Below are 18,020 nucleotides of genomic sequence, written 5' to 3'. Positions count from 1 at the left end.
ATTAACATATTCAAAAAGCATGTTACGATATAAGACTCTATGCAACAGGTCTGAAACCATTGTTGGCAAATGACGGTGTATTGTATGGCGTGTATAAAAATCTATTGAAATCGTTCGAATAGTATTCTGGTATTTGTTCCTGATGGAAATCATTCGTTGAAGAAGAATCAACGGGAGGATTTGAATAATAATTATATCTTTCGTTCGAATAAAAATTCACAGGTTTGTCGTAAGAGGGTAAATTGTAATTAATATGCCCGTAATCGTGATATTCGCTCGTTTCCGTGGTAAAATCGATGTGTTCTATGTTTTGTGGATATCCACCATAGTATCCGTAGAAAGGCGGATTTGACGTTCCGTTATTAATCATCGTCGAATTCATTGTCGTGGAAGTATCGGTTTTGTTTCCTGGATTCATGTTATTGATGTCAGTTGCATTAATAACAGTTCGATTCGATGCTCGAAAGTCAGGTGACAATGAAGAACCATCGGTATTTTCAGGCTCTCTAAGAACACTTTTCAAGTTACTCTCTTTCTTCTTCAATTTTTTCTGTAGATCACACATAACGCCAGGATTCTGCCGACCGTCAACGAACAAATAATGAAACAGAAAAAATAAAATTTTAACAACGTATAAAGCAATCTTAACATCGAGTAATATAAGATATATTCTGTTAATAGTAGATTTTATACTACAATATTTCTCTTATATTATCTACTAAAATAGATTTGAGGTATATATTCCACTAAAGAAATTGGATGTATAATAAAACGTCATGTGGTGGTTCTCTCCATTAATTTCTATTTGTTCGCCTTACCGAATTCTTACCTTCTCTTCCGCGTTCCGATCGTCTTCAACCTGTAATTCTGCACTCTCATCAGTCTTCTTTACGACGTCGTTCGAAGTTCTGACATTCTCAACCTTTTTGGCCTCTTCTATATATTCATCATTGTTGTTTAACAAATCGATTGGATTTTTATTCTCTAGTAGATTCAATGCTTGTTGATTTTGTGCCAACGTTTGAAAATCATTTTGCACTCCGTCGATCGTTTGTAATCCTAACGGATTCAATAGAGGGTAGAGCCCAAAATGAGTGGCAAAGATATAAGGATGTGGCACGTAAGGGTAAGGATTGTAAATCGCAGCAAGATGAGGAGGAATTCTCGAAGCACCGAAATTTAAATTCACTGGAGGAGCTTTAGCATACGTGTTCACGTTTGATGACGCACCCGATAGACTACCGACACTTAAACCAGTTAGAAATGCTAAACTTCCCAAAATTTTGCTCTTCCTATTTGAAGAGACACCCTTCGTGTTCGCAATTTTTTCTAAATCTTCAATTTTTAATGGTTCCTGCCGTGGCAATAGTAAATCCTTCCACGAAACTTGTTCCTTTTGCGTTTGGTTATCATCGTTCTTCAGAATTGATGTTTCTATCGATTTGCGATCCATTTTTAGATATTCGGTCATAGTTGCGGCATTGCAGTACAATCCTAAAAAGTAATTAAAATTGAGATATAGAATATTCGGTTTTTGCTACAAATTTTAATTGCCAGCAACGAATACTTACTGTGATAGCAGACGGTGGCACTTAAAAACAGAAAGAACAAGAGATTCATTGTGACTGCACGATACTTGGAACGAGAGTGAAGAGAAAACCCATGGGACTGTCTAACAAAATTGAAAATCTGCGGGTCGCCCTCATGTTCCACTTCGCGAAAGTGTGTTTTTTAGATATCGTTAAAAATATGTTAATTTTGTCAATCTAAACTTCCTCATTAGGGTATGTGGGTTTCTATTAGAAAATGTTCAATTTACAGAAGTACATAAACTGAACTGTTGTCTTCTTTCGCGTTAAATTTTATGGTGGTAATAATACTTAGCAACAACAGTTTGCATTATATTATCGTATTCCATCTTCTCATTGCTTAATTCACATAACTTACATATCTCTTGCTCAAACCAGTATTAACATGTAATCTAATGTATTTATCTACAGCATCGAGCACTGACATTTTGATTTTCAAATTTGGCGCGCACGATAGCGACACTACGCCGTAGTACACTGAACTTCCGCCATTGAAGGAATCTCCGTTCTTGGCTGCCGGAAAATTTTTCTGAAAAAATGACCGGTACAGTTGAAGAAGACGTAAAATTGAATGAAAACAGTACCAGCTTAGATTTTGCGACTCCGGAAAAACAAGAAGCTCGTGCATTTCTGCGCGAGCGATTTCTCCGAGTGATTACTGGAATTGTTGGTACGAAGCCTTCCTTTTTCCATTCCAATTTCCTTCCTATCGGATCTAATGCTACAAAAAACTTTATCTAATGTATGCATAAACTTATTGGTATTTAGTAATTGTGATCATCATCGCCTTTTGTTAAGTTCATTTAATTACACACGAAATTGCTTAAATATGGCGCCAATACTAACGTAGTTTTCTAATGCGCGAATATTCAATCATAAATTAAGTTAAATTTGATTTTCATTAACGAAAGTTGTATAAGCGAAACACTAGTTTTCATAATTATGTCGTAAAAGCACTTATGCAGCGAACTATTCGTACTTTTTAAGTGACAAGTTAAATGAATTGTTGTCTGTTACAGGTAAGCAAGCAGAATTTTATTTACATGAGAAGACACATGTTTCTGCTGAGTTTAGAGGTTGTGATGTAGATTGTTTAGAAGTGTATGTACGTAATTTGGAAACACCATTAGGGAAGATTCCAGAAGCAGTTTTGAGAGCAACCGATATAATTCATTTTGATATAAATGATATTAATACTGTACAATAATGTTTTCCATTACTGGTGAGTAATACTGGTATTCTTATATTACATAGGAAATAATATTTTTATTTTTTAACATATTCTTAATAACTTATACAAATATTTATGTACAATTTGTGGTTCAAGAACGACGCATATTTAACATTGTATTTATTTCTGAAATGATGCGCCGTAAGTGATCAATGATTTCCTTAAGATGCCTATTCTTTAATACAACTTGCTGCAAAAATTTTATTTAATTTTATACCATGTGAAATTTAATACTTTGTTTTTTACTATGTACTTTCAAACAAAATCTCTACTTACCTCCATAATTTCTTTGCTCTCTTCGCAAGCCAGTCTGTAAGCCTCGGATGTCTTTTTCTCATCAGACTTCATATCCCATTCTTCTTTTAAAGGAATTAAACTTTCTATATGTGTATATTCCATACCTTGAAGTTGGCAGTTTTCATTGCATTTTTCATAAATCAGTCTTAAGCGTTTAAATAATAATTTCAATGTTCTTAGCTGTTCTTGTACTTTATTCTTTTTTTCATTAGCTAAACTCGTTCCTTGCGCCATGCCTAAAATTTTTACGTTCGTTCGAATAATGCAATTTGATATATGCTAATAAAAATTCTATCATTTAAATCTCAAGTACCATTTGGTGGTTGTAAGACTTTCAATGTTTGAAAGACTTCTAAAGTGCGAGTGACAATATCTTGCACAGTTTCCTGACCAAATCTGCATAAACTAGCAGTGTTGAATTCTTTATTTTGTTGTTGTTGTTGAGGTGGTGGTTGTGTAGGCTGCACTGGTGTTTGAGGAGTTGTAGCTTGATTACTAGTTTGATTATTCTGTTGTACCATAACAGCTTGTTGTTGCTGTTGTAATTGTAATTGCTGTTGTTGCATCTGTTGTATTTGTTGTTGCATTGCAACAGATTGTTGTTGTTGTTGCTGTGCCAATACTTGTTGAGCACTGGGCATACCCATTGCGTTCGAGCCTACTCCTCCTACTCCTACTCCAACACCCACACCTACTCCAAATTGTTGAGGGTTTACCATACCTAAAAAAATTTTATCTGCTTATGCTATAGTTTGTTTCACATTTACTCCCTTAATTATGGAAGTTCTTACCACCTTGTTGTGGCCCCATTAGACCAGATACCATTTGTCCTCCACCAAATTGTGTCCTCATTGTAGATTGTTGTACATTGGGAAACCCAGATGGAAATGGATGTTGTTGACCCGCCATATTATTTCAGTTTTTTCACTGTTTTACATTCGTTAATATATGACGGTATAGGAAGAATTAATCAACAGGGTTAGAAAACTTTGAGGTTAAGTATCATTTTAATGCTGAATCTTAATCTTTTCACAACCTCTGGTAACAATCTTGCGAAAACATTTGAGCTATCTTAAGTTTTCAATAAATGTAGCAAGAAATAACAATGAAAATGGTAATAAAAATAGTATTTATGTCCAATATACACAAGATACTTTCGAAATTAATAATTTCTATCGCAATATAATTCTGCTTTTTATTTGGCAATGAATACAAAATTACACCATCATGCCATCAGTATGTAATTAATAATAAAATGTGCATGGTTCTTCTGCATACGTGCACCGTAAATCGCACGTCTCACATATTACGTTACAAATTGTTGACATCACATTGCGCACGTGTACCGCGCTTAGAGTGTCAGTGATTCATCTTATCGACTTCTATGCATGTAATACGATATGAAAATTTAAAACAAAAATAATGATTCCCGCGCGTGAAATTTAATCTTTACCTTAGCGACTGTTCTGTTCAAATCTCGAATTTTTAATGCGATGCAAAATTTTCTAAATATGGATACTTGTAGTTTGTACTAACCACAACGCGAGGGCAGTAGCTTTCAATGTTCAGATCGAGAACATCATCGACGTAGTTTAAACCGTATATTTTTATGTTGAACTTATTTCGAGTAAATATATATACTTTAATAACAAAATTATACATTTTATCTTTTATTTTCGTATTCAGACTTGACTCATTTTTGTTTACGTTACATATTTGGCAATTAATTCTGATACAAATCTAATACATACAGTTCCGAACAAAAGTATTGGCACAGGCAATGTAATATACTACAATCGCGTGTAAATTAGGAAAGAAAACGATATTTTATTAAATATGAAGTCCCATTGATCGCCAATCTAAACTGCTCGTTATTTATTACTATTGGCGAAACATCAGAAACAAAAGTTTCTGAAAGAAAAATTATATTAAATTTACCTCAATAGGGAAAGTCGTATTGAACAATACGTAAAATCCTTAATTTAAATTGTTTTACTATTAGGAACGTAATTGAACGATTAAAATAATGTGAGAAAATTTCCTGATTGCCAAAATTTCTTTTCTTTTTTTTTTTTTATTTAAAGGTTTCGCGCAGCTACCACAAATTTATAGAAAATCTCGCGCTTTATACAATTTCTTCGTAATATTTCTAACGGTGGGATCAGGACACAAGCTGGTTGGTATTTAACCGTAACAATGTATGGATTTCCAAGTATCGGTTCCTTCGGAAAGGAGGATTAAAGTCGAAGTGAAATTCTTCGAAAGATAGGTCAGAATTTGATGGTATTCGAGCGATGTCCACGCAGGAGATAAGGTCAACGCACACGAAATGAACAATAGCGTAGACACAACGGTCCGATCTTCTGTCCCTCGTGCACCTTGCTTGCCAGTGCGCTCACAGGAACATTTGTTTTTTCCGGAACAGTCAGTGTCCATCGTGCTGTTACGTGGGCTATATGGTCGCGCTAAGAAACGACACGGGCGAAGTAAATAAAACGTGGAAAGACGCTCTCGTTAAAATGCTTCGCGGACGATTCTTCTTTGCCGTGATATTGGCGAACGTTATACTCGTCGGTGATGGTAGAACGATAGAAAATCGGATAGCCAAGATCGATACCGCGAAGACGCTGGATCGTGGTGAAGATTTCACCGCGAGAAAACATAAAATACTGAAGAGAAACGATCATTTAGGAGAATCGTGTCCCTACGGAAGCAAAGAGATGTGTTTAATTTTTTCTCTGTCAAGAATCGCTAACGTTCGAGTGGCTGTTCCGGATCAGAGATCGCAGGATCGCAGTCTGAAGACGAAAATGTTCGACGTCGGATCGAGAAATACCGGGAATTCGCAGTTCGACCGAAGAATCAAGGAAAGTAACGAAAACGTTCAAGATTACTCGAAGGAACAGATCAAATCACCGAGCAACGTCCATTGTAAAGCAATTCGCGACGTTTACATACCGGAAGTAAAACAGAACCTGCCAGCCTTTGGTTGCGTGCTTGGAAATAATACGTTCATTATATCGAGCGCGAGATTCCTTCAAGATCGACGACGGTATTTAACTATAAACGTGAACGAGAATACTCTAAATAATATAAAGTATCCGCAGAAGGTTTCCAGAAGCAACGAAGTGAGCATCATACCAACCCTGCTCGTTCTAAACGTCGCGAACGACTATAACGGCGATTATAGAATACAGATGCATACAACTACGAACGAAAAGTCAATCGACCGGGAGGAAATCGATAAGAAACTATCGCGCAAGTAATCGTATCTTATAGGAAGTTCGAACGCCCCGGTGATAACTTTGGATTTATTATCTTTCGTTGAACAAACGATACATGTAAAGCGTAATTGCTGTGTTAGCCTTTGTAATGTTCGTAACGATATAAACCGGTTTCATCGATCCAAAGGAGTTCGAAATTATTTGATTCGATCTCGAACCTTCGATGTATTTTATTCGGGTAAAAACTGCGAATAATCTTTTAAGTCAACAACGTACAATCGTGTAATTCGATTCGTAATACCAGGTGTTAGAAAAAAAAAAAATTCGTAAGTTCTATTAAACAAGTATTTATCACAAAATTGTAGATTATCCGTATTACTACATATTAAATAAATCTCACTATGAAGTGTGCGTTTCATTTTGATTTCTCGTCTAAGGATTGATTCTCTATCCGTTCCTTCTCAAATTGGTGAGACAGTTCGGGAGAGATGGCCAGTTTGTGAACGTTGGATAGAACGTTCGGAAGACGTTGTTCCTTAACAGGTAGTATTTCGTCTGTAAGTGTGGACGCTGGGGCACCCTCGTCCGTGGAAGAATGCGGCACATTCTCGATTAGGTGAAGATCCGGTTTGACTGATTCGTCGGTAATGATTTGATCGACTTTCACAACCGGACTAAACGGTCGTACGTCCTCGCGATGTGGTTCGTCCAACAATTCAGACGAATTCGATTTCGAATCGTGCACGCTGTTCGAACTCTTCGTCTCCTCTTTGATTTCAATTTTCAATTTATTCAGAGCGTCTTTTTCTTCTTCGGTTAATGGAAGAACCTTGAAAACGAAACGACAGATTTAATTGTTAATTCGATTACGGTTACTCATTATGTATTTTGTTTAAAAGAAAATTTGTAAGACGCTTCGACCGCGTGATCGTGTGATTCTTTTCGAGAAAACATTTCGCATCGAATATCAATATGTTTTCAGATATTATAAATTTCTCAGTTTCAGCTCAATTTTAAGAAACAATGTAAATATTATCAATATTCTCTAATGTCTATTTTGTGGAGTCGATCAATTTGAGTCTCAAGGGGATCAGGTTTGTCGCTAAGTTCTGTTTGTTAAGCTAAGCAGATGTTTATCTTAAATATATTAAGGATCTTCTCTAACGGTGTTAATTTATAGCTGTAATACGATGAGTTGAAAAGACAATTTAATGAGTCATCGATTTCTTCTTCAGATTAGCTATTGTGCGCGAACGTCAATTGAAAATACACGAGTACATGTACAGAAGCCACGCATAGAATACAATGACACGGGTATTGATATTTCTCGGTACTGTCGTATCGTTTGTCATCAGTCTGCATACAATTACCGAGAAATAATACCCGTTTTTGTTAGCATTAGCATTCCAATACAATCGGTGATAAATGACGCGAAACATGATCGAACGTCACTTCGATTATAGCGAAGCTGCTAGGAAAGATTCGAACGAATAGAAATTCATACTTTGACCACTGGTTGAGAAATTGCTTTCCGTTTCGATGTTTCTGTTTCTGACGATACTTCTGCTGGTTCCTTATTCTTCTCGTCTTCCGTAGCGAAATTATTATCCACCTGTCTGACGTGTATAGCCTCCACTTTGTTTTTGTCCGCTCCATCTTCTTCGAGGCTTATATCACTTGGTCCGTCGATATTAGCTAAGTTGATCTGCAACGTAACGTTAAAAAATTTTGTTTTTCGTCGAAGAAGTTGGCTTTAGAATCTGAAAAGATCACGTCTGAAATTTATGCATATTTTATGCAAAAACTATAATCACGGTACAGTAGAACCTCGATTTTTGTACGAGAGCTTCGTTTATTGCACGATGTCGACAAGCAGAGGGGATAAACACTAAGCAATAAGGCTGGATATCACTTTATTATTATGCTATACAGAGTGTTCGGCCACCCATGAGAAAAATTGTAATGGGAGATTCTAGAGGCCAAAATAGGACGAAAATCAAGAATACCAATTAGTTGAGGGAGGCTTCGTTAAAAAGTAATTAACGTTTGAAGTTCCGCCCGTACTGAATTTTTTTCTAGAAAATGCGCAGGATTTCGGGGGTAGGTCTATTCACCAAAAATGATTGTAATTGACCCCCGCAACCGAAAATAATTTTTCCAGAACGATTTGAAATTTTTTAATTTTGTCGAAAAATTTCACACCTTCTCGAATTTTTTTCTAGAAAGTGGGTAGGATTTCGGGGGTATGTCTATTCACCAAAAATAATTGTAATTGACCCCTGCAGCCAAAAATATTTTTTTTAGAACGATTTGAAAAATTTGTTTTTCGTCGAAAAATTTAGGCACCTACCCCTTGTCGATTTCTCTTAAAAATTCGTTTTTGATTTTTAGTAATTTTGTTTGACGCCCTACAGAAAAGTTGTCTAATACTTTTTTGTATGTACCCATGAGCTCTACTTCAGAAAAAAGTTTCATTGAAATATATTTATAATTGTAGGAGTTATGGCTGTTTGAAAATTGGACCATTTTTATGGGGGTTTTCTCATTTTGTGGGGACAAGGACCAACTTTTCGAATATTTTTGCAATTTCTACATATTCTCCATCAAAATACGCGTAGTTTGCTTTTTTAAACATTAAAATCGTCCATTCCGTTCAAAAGTTATGACGTTTTAAAGATTCGCATGAAAATTCGGGCAGACATTTCTGGCCAGAAATTATATTTTTGGTCAGGAATTTTTTTCTCGAAACTGAGTAGGATTTCGGGGGTATGTCTGTTGACCAAAAATGATTGTAATTGACCCCTGCAACTAAAAATAATTTTTCCAAGACGATTTGAAAGTCTTTTTTTTCACCCAAAAGCTTCAGTCAAGAAATTGATATTCTTGATTTTGATCTTATTTTGGCCTCTAGAATCTCCCATTAAAATTTTTCCCTGGGGTAGCCGAATACAAAGTAAACTCTTCGACGATTCATCGAATTATTAATTCTGAAATTGTAAATTGTTTCCAAACAAACGAAGAATTAATTCTACAAACTTTCGTTTGCAATTCGTAAACTATGACATGTTCTCTTCGACGTCACAGAACATTGTGAATTAAGTAGCGACGTTAATATGTAGTTTTTCAAGCCCCGATAAAGCCTTTAACGAGAAAGGAAACAAGTTATCGCGGAATAGATTGAACGATGAAATTGATTCGGTTCACCTTAGGTAAGCTCGATCCTTCGCGAAACGCCTCTGCTAATGCGGGATTTATTTCCTCCAATGGCTGATCCCCGTACCTTATATAAACAGGGATATAACCCGGGATGCTAGGTAATACTTGGAGTGGTAATGGATCTATAAGAAATTAAGATCGAGTTAAAGATACGTTAAAGAAGCGGCAGCCTTTGAGGCATGGTAATACACGATTATATGTACTATGATTACAGTCTGCAAATAGACTTTCATCGTGGAAGATACGTATCCTGTGGCAATGAAATATCTTTAACGATTATGAATCAATTTCTAATCGGGAGCTTCACCGTTTATCGAAATAGTATTCCATGATAGATTTAAATATAATATCGGTCTAACAGGTCGGCGAATACGTGTCGCGCGTACAGTATTTATTTACACACAATTTTTCCCCCGTTTGTCAACTCGACAAGTACCAACATCGATTCACTGTCCAACGGATTCGATTTCGCGGTCTATCGTAATAATTTCCAGACCATCTGAATGCCAAATACTGTACACACTTTTCCCAGCTATCGACTACTTCGGTTCGTATGCTTGGTTTCCGTCGTATCGGTGTTTCCATTATAACGCGCGAGCATTACTCGATCGAAAATCAATCACAATTATGTACACGGTCACACAAAACATCTTAATACGAAATTGTTCGTTTCCACCATGTGTATCACTTGGAACCGCGTGGTCGGTTTAATCGAGCACCATGTAGATTCGGAATAGCACGTTCACGGCGGGAGTTTCGAATATTCCTTTTACTCACGGACATAATCAACAGAGAGGGATATTAGGAACACAAGATGGTAGACGTATGCCCTGGTACCACGCAGCATCTCGGCAGCCTGCATCTTTGAACGGTACTGAGCCCCCGTAGCACGGGGCTCGCTCCTTTATAGTACGGTCCCCTCTACCCTTCAGTCTGTAGTCTGTGCCACGGAGAGGTCCCTCGGGGTTAACATCGTTCCGTTAATATCGGAGCAAAAAGTCAAATCTTCCTTTACTTTCGGCAATCGGGACGACGCTTATTAGGATATCCTCCTGTAGCCTTTCTAGGAAACCGATTTGGCCTTTTCGTCCTGCTACCAGGATTCTTCATTGTCCTTCGTCTCCTCATCCCTTTGATCCTTCGTTATCCACACGAACAGTAATACTGATACAAAAAATGAATCACAATAATAGGTCACTTTCGAGTTTTCGTGATTTCAATATCGAGCAAACGAGTCAAGATCCACGTTTCTCTTCGTACAAAGTAGCGTAATTTTCATTATTCCGACTTTTAAGTCTCCAGGTATCGGTATTTTCACAGCTCGCCGTATGGTATTCTTAATGGAGATATTATCGTTTCACGTTTCTTTACCTTTATTTCGTTCGGGAATAAATTTTAGTATCTTCCACGCGACGTCGACTTAGCAACCCAGACAATGTGGTTCCAACAAGACTCTGCTTCTACTCATTATCATCGTGCAGTTCGAGGCACGAATGCAAAGTATCGTAATCGCTGGCTTGGACGAGGCTATTGCATTCTCAACGAGATCACCAGATATTCTTGGATTTCTCATACGGGGATATTTAAAAAAATACAATTCTCCAATGAGAGAATCCTTCGACAAATTTCTACAGCATGCTAAAATAAGTCGATAGACCATTTAGAAACCGACTGAATCTCTGCATTCGGATTGGAGGGCTCTCGAACGTCTACTCGAAGAAGGTAAACAATCGTATTACCGGTACCGCTTTGCAATATTGAAATTCAAATATCTCCTGAACGAATGACTCTTCGTTATAAACAGCTTAATTCTTTTTTTCTAGAAAATTATTGCATATATCAATTTTAAAATTTGTACGTATATTTTTTTAAGAGACAATCTTCCATAAATCTGTTTTTTGCTCCTAGTGATTGATCTGTATTTTGTTCCACGATTTATGACACAGTGCAGTCTTTCAATTATTATATTATTTAAAGACAGAGTAGAGACTTTGAATTTTAAAGTAAAATCGAAGAAAGCTCGGTATGTTCTCTGAGCAACGAACGGTACGCCGCCGTCAAGAATATCTCTTCGAACAGATAATCATAGTTAGCAAAATGGCGAGAGATCTTCGACCTTGAATCCTCTTCCTGGTCGTTTGAGCGACTCCGAGACCGATTCGTGGATCGCCAGTGCGTAAATCTTACCAATCGAAGGCCAGATTGATCCACGAACGATAAAGATTGATAAATCGTAATAGCAGATCTGCTGAATGGAATACGTTACGCGAGATTCATGAGCATTCGACGTGTCACGATCGTATCTCGAAATCTCTCGGGAATCGATGCATCACGATAAAACGTCGCCTTCGAATTGTCTGATGGCAACGATTTAAAATTGTTTAAGAAATATGTCACGCAAGCATCCTGTGCTTTCTACTCGAACGGGCTAATAATAAATATGAACAAGATGCACGTTGAAAATCGTCTTACAAGCGTTAAATGTATTTTTAGTAACACGATAGGCGGGCAAATAAAAATTTACGCGAGACGGGATCCACGTTAAATATTAAATGTCCGTTCACGCTACGGTGGGATCTATGATATTAAGGTGTACTTTACGAGCTTACCGACTCCAAGCTACCGTTACTCGAAGTGCTTTTTTATCTTCGATGTTATTTACACTTAATAGTCGAGAAGTCGGTTTCGTTAATCTGTTACATCCAACAGGTATTCTTGCGATTTCTTTTTCAAATCAATTATCGATTCCATTGTAAATATTAATTCAAATTTACGTACAAATTTTAGTAGATGCCAATTTTGATCGTTCGAATATTTTTTATGTTATGCTTTTGTACAGTTGATTTGTGACGGCGAACGAAGCAAATAAAATTAGTAAGACGCGGTTGTCTAATTTTCACGCACCTGGTTGCAATCAGGATCGAGTAGTCTCTATTCCCGAAGGCCAACATGCTAATATTTTTCTCGTTGGATTCGCACGGAGTAATGTGACCCACCGTTCGATTCCAATCCTGTCTCATTGTGACGTGCAAGCCCTGGGGGTGATGATGTATCCTGGACGAAAGGTCAGGATCACATCACGGACGCAGGGATTCGTGTGCTCTATTCAAACGAGGTATTCTCATTGCAACGCAACGACCAACAGGTTTGGGAACAGCTCAACGCGCGTGACAACATCTCGCGAGATTTAGAGTTGCGTCACTTTCCGTTTTACGTGTTGCGATTACCGATTAATCCCATTGATATACCGACGCCATTTCTACGCGGATCAGAAAAGAACCATCGATATTCGATTTACATTTTGCGAACCGTTTCGCGCGTGTTAAATCATTTTCTAATTGGCCATCTAATCTCGCGTCAATTCAGTCAGATCAGATCGGTTTCCGTGATTGGAATTCATATTAGTTTCTGCATTTTGTTTTGTTACTTTTGGATAATCTGAAACGTTGGAAGTTCTCTCGATCTTGTTGAAATTGTTCTTTGAAACTGGTAAATTTAACCAAGTCTATTAGAATAGTCGATTTTTAGTCGAGCAAAAGTCTGTTCAAATTCGTAGATGATTTCTCGATAGTTTAATTTTTAGCTTCAGTCATATTGTATCATGGTTAAAATAACATTTTTGTGAATTTGTAAATTTTTTTTTCCCCGGAATCTTTCGTGCACGTGAAATTATAGAAGCTGTATCGATAATTAAAATTATGGTGTTCGTGTTACGTATGGAAAATATTCTGAACTTGAGGAATGTATTCAGAAGACAGGAATGGCAATTAAAAATTACGTCACTTTCCATTTTACACTGCTCGGTACCGGTCAAGCTCTATTGCCTGATTAGCAACGTATCATCGATCGACGTCCCCCTTTCCGCTTATGCGTGTTAAAGAAGGATGTAAGTGACCACCTACTAGATACTGTATTGCCGGATGTGCATGCATAATTTCGCCCATTGACACAGTTAGAATTCAGGTTTAGTGGGTCGTTCGCGCATACTTTTAATGTTATTTTCGGGAAAATGGCGTCTAGTTTAGAAAATTATACGCAACCTCACGAGAGCCATACGCCCTGTTTTGAACGATAAGAAACGCATCCAGGGGAAACCGGTTCGATACAAATGCTGGGTATCGTTAACTAATCGCCATCCATTAACAGCGCTATCATTTTACCTCGAGAGAAATTTATTACTAATTGGTGAGAAATGTATACCGAACTGGTCGTTAGGTACTACCTTCTATCCGAAAGTACAAGTACGTACATTGCTCGCGCCATTTGTACATGTCACATTATGGAAAATAGTAATGTAACACTAGTAGTCGTAACAAGCATTTTTTACACGAATTATTCCACCGTTTCGAAATCGTTATTCTGGTCACTTTCAACAATCAAAATTAATCTCAAAATTGAAACGTAGCAAAACTTCGTACGTTTCAATACCAAGCAAACTTTTACAAACGCTCGTTATCAGCTTTTGTACATTTATATCAGGTTTCGAAATACTTTCTGTTTCCCCCCATCGTTGTTCTCTTCGAAAAATAATTGGCACCGAGTATGGAAAGTAAGATTCTGCTAAGAATAGATCGCGTGGAAATAGGCGATCGAGCAAAGCGGATTCCTATCGCGTATTCGGATCGGGTGAAAATAATTCGATCGCCGCTGATTTTCATGCGCGAAAGCGCATCGTGGAACGTGCCGCGACTAGATCGGCTGCAATTGCCAAACAGGATGTTCTTGTTGCACCGCGAACCGCGCGAAATTGTCGCTCAAGACCCGTATTACCGATCCCACGGCGAATTGGAGCAGCGCTACACGAGGTCGTTTGAATTTTTTTTTACCAGCCAAACGCGATTGGTCGTGATTTTTCGCGCCCCGTGGAAAAATCATCATGGGAACGCGCGCGGTTCTAGCGGTGTCGGGCGCTTTCCACGCTCATTCGAGCTGGATGCAACCGGTTTCGTTTACGACCCTTAACATCGCGAAGGATTAAATTAAAGCCTCGTCGTTCTGTAATCACCGAGAAACTTAGGTCACCCCGGATCAATTGCTGCAAAAGGAAAACTGCCACTTTATAAAACTCCGTCGTCGTTCCCTCCACCGGACGATATTTCACTCGCGTAACTTGCACCTTATCGCGCGCGTACAATTATTGCCGGTAGTTTTTCAAAATGGCCCGATTCTTGACGTCTGTGTTACTGGAGAGCACGATGGCAGATATTAACACCTTGTTAACGGCCACACCTTTCGTAAACTGCAGAAAATTATATATTCGGTTCGTTTTTGGCTCGTTTATTGCCGTGGTATAGAATTATATGAAGATACGTATAAGATAGAGTCGTAGAAAAAGATTTTATTTAGGGGAGGTCATCGACACAATATTTTTTCTATTTTTATTTTCTCTATTCTCGATTTCTATCTCTTTCTTTGTTCGTCGCAAAATGGCCGTTGTTAACACCGTTAGGTCACTGCTAAAAGTTTGACTTAGGAACTCGGAAGCTAGAGTCGGTCAACATCTAGCCGCGACTAAGGCAATGTTTGCTGGGTCAGCTTTACCGACAAGTTCGTTAGCATTGCTTCAACGAAGCGTCGAATTTTTATTTTGCATTCTATAAAAGATAGAAACGATAAGAAATGTTGTGAAAATGACCCAAACACATAGATGAGATTGATGTACATAAATACAATGTATTTTTTATTTTTATCGTACGCTGTATTATAATTTTAGTTTCATAGTCGAAACTTAATATAATAATCATAATATTGTTAAGTATCATGCGAAGAAAGTGTTTCTATGCTACTTAATTATTTCCCCGTAGACAGGCTCTTTTCATTTGCTATAATGACGGGTTTATATCTTCTCAACCGAACCCGAATTATTTTTTTGGTCGATCGTGTTACGTGCTTCGTTCTTCTTTCTGTAGGAGTACTTTCTTTGACCACTGTGCGTGTACAATCATCGAATCAACGTGGTGTTAACTATCAGCCATTAGGACTACCAGTTTATTAGCGGGCGCAAAAAATTTATTCGGAATAACGGGCTATGAACTGGGTCAGCAGTATCCACGTTTCCTTTACATACTATATGAGACGTTGACTCAACAAAAACCAATTAATCTCTGAAACGATCGGATTTATCGACTCGATACTGCGTCGAATAAGAGCTAGAGCGAATCCAACGCACGTGTATCGACGCCCAGCTTATTACCCGGATCAATTAGTCACGCGAACAAGTCGTTGATACGTGGCAGTGAAAACGCGAAGAACGCGGCGTACGATTTCACGGTAAACGATTAATCATTCGTCTGGGTTGCATGATCGGGACGAATCGATCCATATTTCAAACAGATACTTCTTCTCCGCTCCTGTAGATATAAAAATAAAAAGTTTATCCTTTGCAATTTATCTGATACCACGTTTGGTCCATTAACGACGACGGATATCGAATCTGACGTTGACAATTACGGAATAGGAATTCTTAGGAAAACGATGCTTAGATTAATTAACGCTTCGATCAGGTTTCTAGGCATCGACGAAAGCTTTGTTTCGGCAAATCTAGTTTCATCGTACCAGTGAGCGTAAGAGTTTAATTGTTCTGGTACGGTTCGAGCAACATTTTTACAAGCGTAGGCTGCGCCGATAGATAGAGGGAGAAACCAAGGTCCGATTACTTCACTCGTCGGTGTAAGTTTTTATGATTCGCCTCTGGTTCGCCCAGTTTTTCCTCATTGCGCCGCTGGTCCAGAAGACCTCGAGGGCCGTTCGCCGCCGGCGACGGTCAACGACCGGAAAATACTTGCAAATTATGAAGAAGAATACGACGAAGAAGAGAATCGGAAAAGAACTATCCGCGATTGAGACTTCGACAGAAGCTCGTTGGCCATATAACGACCCGCAGACCCACATTTTCACTCTGTTTCCTACGAGACACCTGTTTATCTCTGCTACGACACCGTTTCACATACTGTCCATCATAAAAGGCGGATTTCTTAATCGAGCATCCATTCACAGCATTGCTAAAATTGATTTAAAATATTTCTAAACACGAGTGAAAGAGTGGATGCGTTCATCGTTATATACACATTTTAATTTCGAAAAATTATTCAGTCTTCAAGTATACGCGATATTCGATCAGCACTCGCGAGTAGAGACCACCCAGACGGTCAAAGTATTAGTTTTCACTGTATTAATTACGATCGAAACGAAGTTCGTGCGGCTGGGGATCACTGTCGCTGGATCACTGTAATTATAAACGTCGCGATCGCAAAGTTATTTTAGAAATTACGCGAATCTGTTCTTCCGAGTTGAACGAACGACAATCTTATGAAAAAACCAAAAATTAATAACGCGCGGACAGTCTCAGTCCATGATTTACGTGCTCGCAGCGAGCTTGAAAATTATCGTCTGCTACGAGCTTTGACTTCGTTTCGGCGCGGAATTCGTTCCGCTCGCGCGTACGTACTCATTCTCTCGCCCGGCTTGGAAAAATAGAGAAAAGAATCGAAACTTCACCGTTATGTTCACCCAACTCGCGCCATAATTACAGCGTGGACTTGCTACTTGCCAGATGTATACAGCCAACGATACGGTCCCGCGGAAGCTGCGGAGATACCTTGTTCGTGTCGCGTTTATAATGAAGTACAATCGCGATGACTGTCGATGTTTAATACGCGCGTTTATTCTTCTCTAATTTACGTCGCGTGTCATTTTACGAGGCGTAATGTGAACGCTCGGTTATAAAGTACCCCGTACGGCCTTCGTTTTCGCGTTTATCAATTCCAGGCTTCAAGCGCCTTGTTAGCTTCCACGAATCGAATGGAACTGTTCACTTTTGAAAAAGATTAGTTGTACGCCAGCATCTAAGCTCTGAATCGTTTCAATATTAAATTAACCACGGTAAAATAATAATAGACTGTTTTGAAATGGACGCTGAGGGTTCGGTGTTTGGATAATCTTCGATATCAGGAATCGAACGAAACTGTTAGTTTTTATAAATCATAAAGTTATTCGTGTGCTTTTAAAGTAAAATATGATGTAAAACTAATAAAAATTAATATCTTATGTGCTCTAATGAGCACTTGCGAATAAATACTTCGGTGTAGATCTCATAAGCAACGGGTTATAATAATTAAGATAAGATGAGAACACGTTAAACAGGTTCACTCGTATATTTTGAATAACAACCTTCCTATCATGTGAGACGCCTGTATTCGAGCCTATCAATTAACTATATAATTATTAAATGCTAGAAATACTCCGGGGAAAGGAGAAAATATATGAAGGACTGCTTTATTGGTTCACTCGTATCTATGATGATAATTTGAGATTTGCAGAATAAAACTTAAAATTTCTAGTGATTTTTCTTATACTTCTATTTAAAAATCACACGAAGGGTCTTGATAGCCATTCATGTATTAGGAATGCTCGCAACATCGATCCTTTCTTTTCTTTTTTAATCTCTGGACTATTTAATCGTGT

The 18,020-nt window shown here is 38.0% G+C and overlaps 5 protein-coding genes across 9 annotated transcripts; 2 read left to right on the top strand and 3 right to left on the bottom strand.

The window, feature by feature from the left end:
* Positions 1-23: 23 nt before the first annotated feature.
* On the bottom strand, positions 24-1,701 carry LOC143351837 (uncharacterized). Its single transcript, XM_076783842.1, has 3 exons — positions 1,572-1,701; positions 830-1,494; positions 24-577 (listed from the first exon to the last, which is right to left on the bottom strand). The coding sequence occupies exons 1-3, from the start codon at positions 1,618-1,620 to the stop codon at positions 38-40; spliced, it is 1,254 nt and encodes a 417-aa protein (XP_076639957.1). The 5' UTR covers positions 1,621-1,701; the 3' UTR covers positions 24-37.
* A 93-nt stretch (positions 1,702-1,794) lies between these two features.
* Positions 1,795-5,207, bottom strand: LOC143351842 (mediator of RNA polymerase II transcription subunit 30). 4 transcript variants are annotated; one of them, XM_076783862.1, is made up of 4 exons: positions 3,909-5,207; positions 3,431-3,838; positions 3,097-3,353; positions 1,795-2,118 (listed from the first exon to the last, which is right to left on the bottom strand). In XM_076783862.1, exons 1-4 carry the CDS (start codon positions 4,024-4,026, stop codon positions 1,930-1,932), a joined length of 972 nt encoding a protein of 323 aa, XP_076639977.1. In that variant the 5' UTR covers positions 4,027-5,207; the 3' UTR covers positions 1,795-1,929. The 4 variants fall into 4 exon arrangements, with proteins under 4 accessions (XP_076639977.1, XP_076639978.1, XP_076639981.1 ...); XM_076783863.1 differs by having other exon boundaries at positions 3,912-5,207; XM_076783866.1 differs by lacking the exon at positions 1,795-2,118 and adding an exon at positions 2,820-3,010 and having other exon boundaries at positions 3,912-5,207.
* On the top strand, positions 2,074-6,003 carry LOC143351850 (gem-associated protein 7). Of its 2 annotated transcripts, none has more exons than XM_076783879.1 (3): positions 2,074-2,259; positions 2,609-2,811; positions 5,864-6,003. In XM_076783879.1, the coding sequence occupies exons 1-2, from the start codon at positions 2,127-2,129 to the stop codon at positions 2,794-2,796; spliced, it is 321 nt and encodes a 106-aa protein (XP_076639994.1). In that variant the 5' UTR covers positions 2,074-2,126; the 3' UTR covers positions 2,797-2,811; positions 5,864-6,003. The 2 variants fall into 2 exon arrangements, with proteins under 2 accessions (XP_076639994.1, XP_076639992.1); XM_076783877.1 differs by lacking the exon at positions 5,864-6,003 and adding an exon at positions 5,202-5,336 and having other exon boundaries at positions 2,077-2,259.
* LOC143351846 (uncharacterized) lies at positions 5,574-6,416 on the top strand. Its single transcript, XM_076783873.1, has one exon. The coding sequence runs from the start codon at positions 5,574-5,576 to the stop codon at positions 6,381-6,383; it is 810 nt and encodes a 269-aa protein (XP_076639988.1). The 3' UTR covers positions 6,384-6,416.
* Positions 6,417-6,556: 140 nt separating this feature from the next.
* Positions 6,557-10,486, bottom strand: LOC143351845 (uncharacterized). The gene is made up of 4 exons (XM_076783872.1): positions 10,335-10,486; positions 9,546-9,679; positions 7,846-8,046; positions 6,557-7,170 (listed from the first exon to the last, which is right to left on the bottom strand). The coding sequence occupies exons 1-4, from the start codon at positions 10,417-10,419 to the stop codon at positions 6,757-6,759; spliced, it is 834 nt and encodes a 277-aa protein (XP_076639987.1). The 5' UTR covers positions 10,420-10,486; the 3' UTR covers positions 6,557-6,756.
* Positions 10,487-18,020: the final 7,534 nt, after the last annotated feature.

This window comes from Colletes latitarsis, chromosome 2, assembly GCF_051014445.1.
Source record: "Colletes latitarsis isolate SP2378_abdomen chromosome 2, iyColLati1, whole genome shotgun sequence".
Lineage (NCBI taxonomy): Eukaryota > Metazoa > Arthropoda > Insecta > Hymenoptera > Colletidae > Colletes > Colletes latitarsis.
The sequence above is the reverse complement of the archived record's forward strand: the minus strand, read 5'-3'. Positions and strand labels throughout refer to the sequence as shown.

Coding starts and splice junctions, on each gene's coding strand:
- LOC143351837 (XM_076783842.1), bottom strand. CDS start 1,620: ATGAATCTCTTGTTCTTTCTGTTTTTAAGTGCCACCGTCTGCTATCAC. Junction 1,495..1,571: donor TGCCACCGTCTGCTATCACA/GTAAGTATTCGT, acceptor ATTACTTTTTAG/GATTGTACTGCAATGCCGCA. Junction 578..829: donor ATCGGAACGCGGAAGAGAAG/GTAAGAATTCGG, acceptor GACGGTCGGCAG/AATCCTGGCGTTATGTGTGA.
- LOC143351850 (XM_076783879.1), top strand. CDS start 2,127: ATGACCGGTACAGTTGAAGAAGACGTAAAATTGAATGAAAACAGTACC. Junction 2,260..2,608: donor AGTGATTACTGGAATTGTTG/GTACGAAGCCTT, acceptor TGTCTGTTACAG/GTAAGCAAGCAGAATTTTAT.
- LOC143351842 (XM_076783862.1), bottom strand. CDS start 4,026: ATGGCGGGTCAACAACATCCATTTCCATCTGGGTTTCCCAATGTACAA. Junction 3,839..3,908: donor AATGGGGCCACAACAAGGTG/GTAAGAACTTCC, acceptor AAATTTTTTTAG/GTATGGTAAACCCTCAACAA. Junction 3,354..3,430: donor AGTCTTACAACCACCAAATG/GTACTTGAGATT, acceptor TAAAAATTTTAG/GCATGGCGCAAGGAACGAGT.
- LOC143351846 (XM_076783873.1), top strand. CDS start 5,574: ATGGTCGCGCTAAGAAACGACACGGGCGAAGTAAATAAAACGTGGAAA.
- LOC143351845 (XM_076783872.1), bottom strand. CDS start 10,419: ATGCAGGCTGCCGAGATGCTGCGTGGTACCAGGGCATACGTCTACCAT. Junction 9,680..10,334: donor CCTCTCTGTTGATTATGTCC/GTGAGTAAAAGG, acceptor AATTTCTTATAG/ATCCATTACCACTCCAAGTA. Junction 8,047..9,545: donor AAGGATCGAGCTTACCTAAG/GTGAACCGAATC, acceptor GTTACGTTGCAG/ATCAACTTAGCTAATATCGA.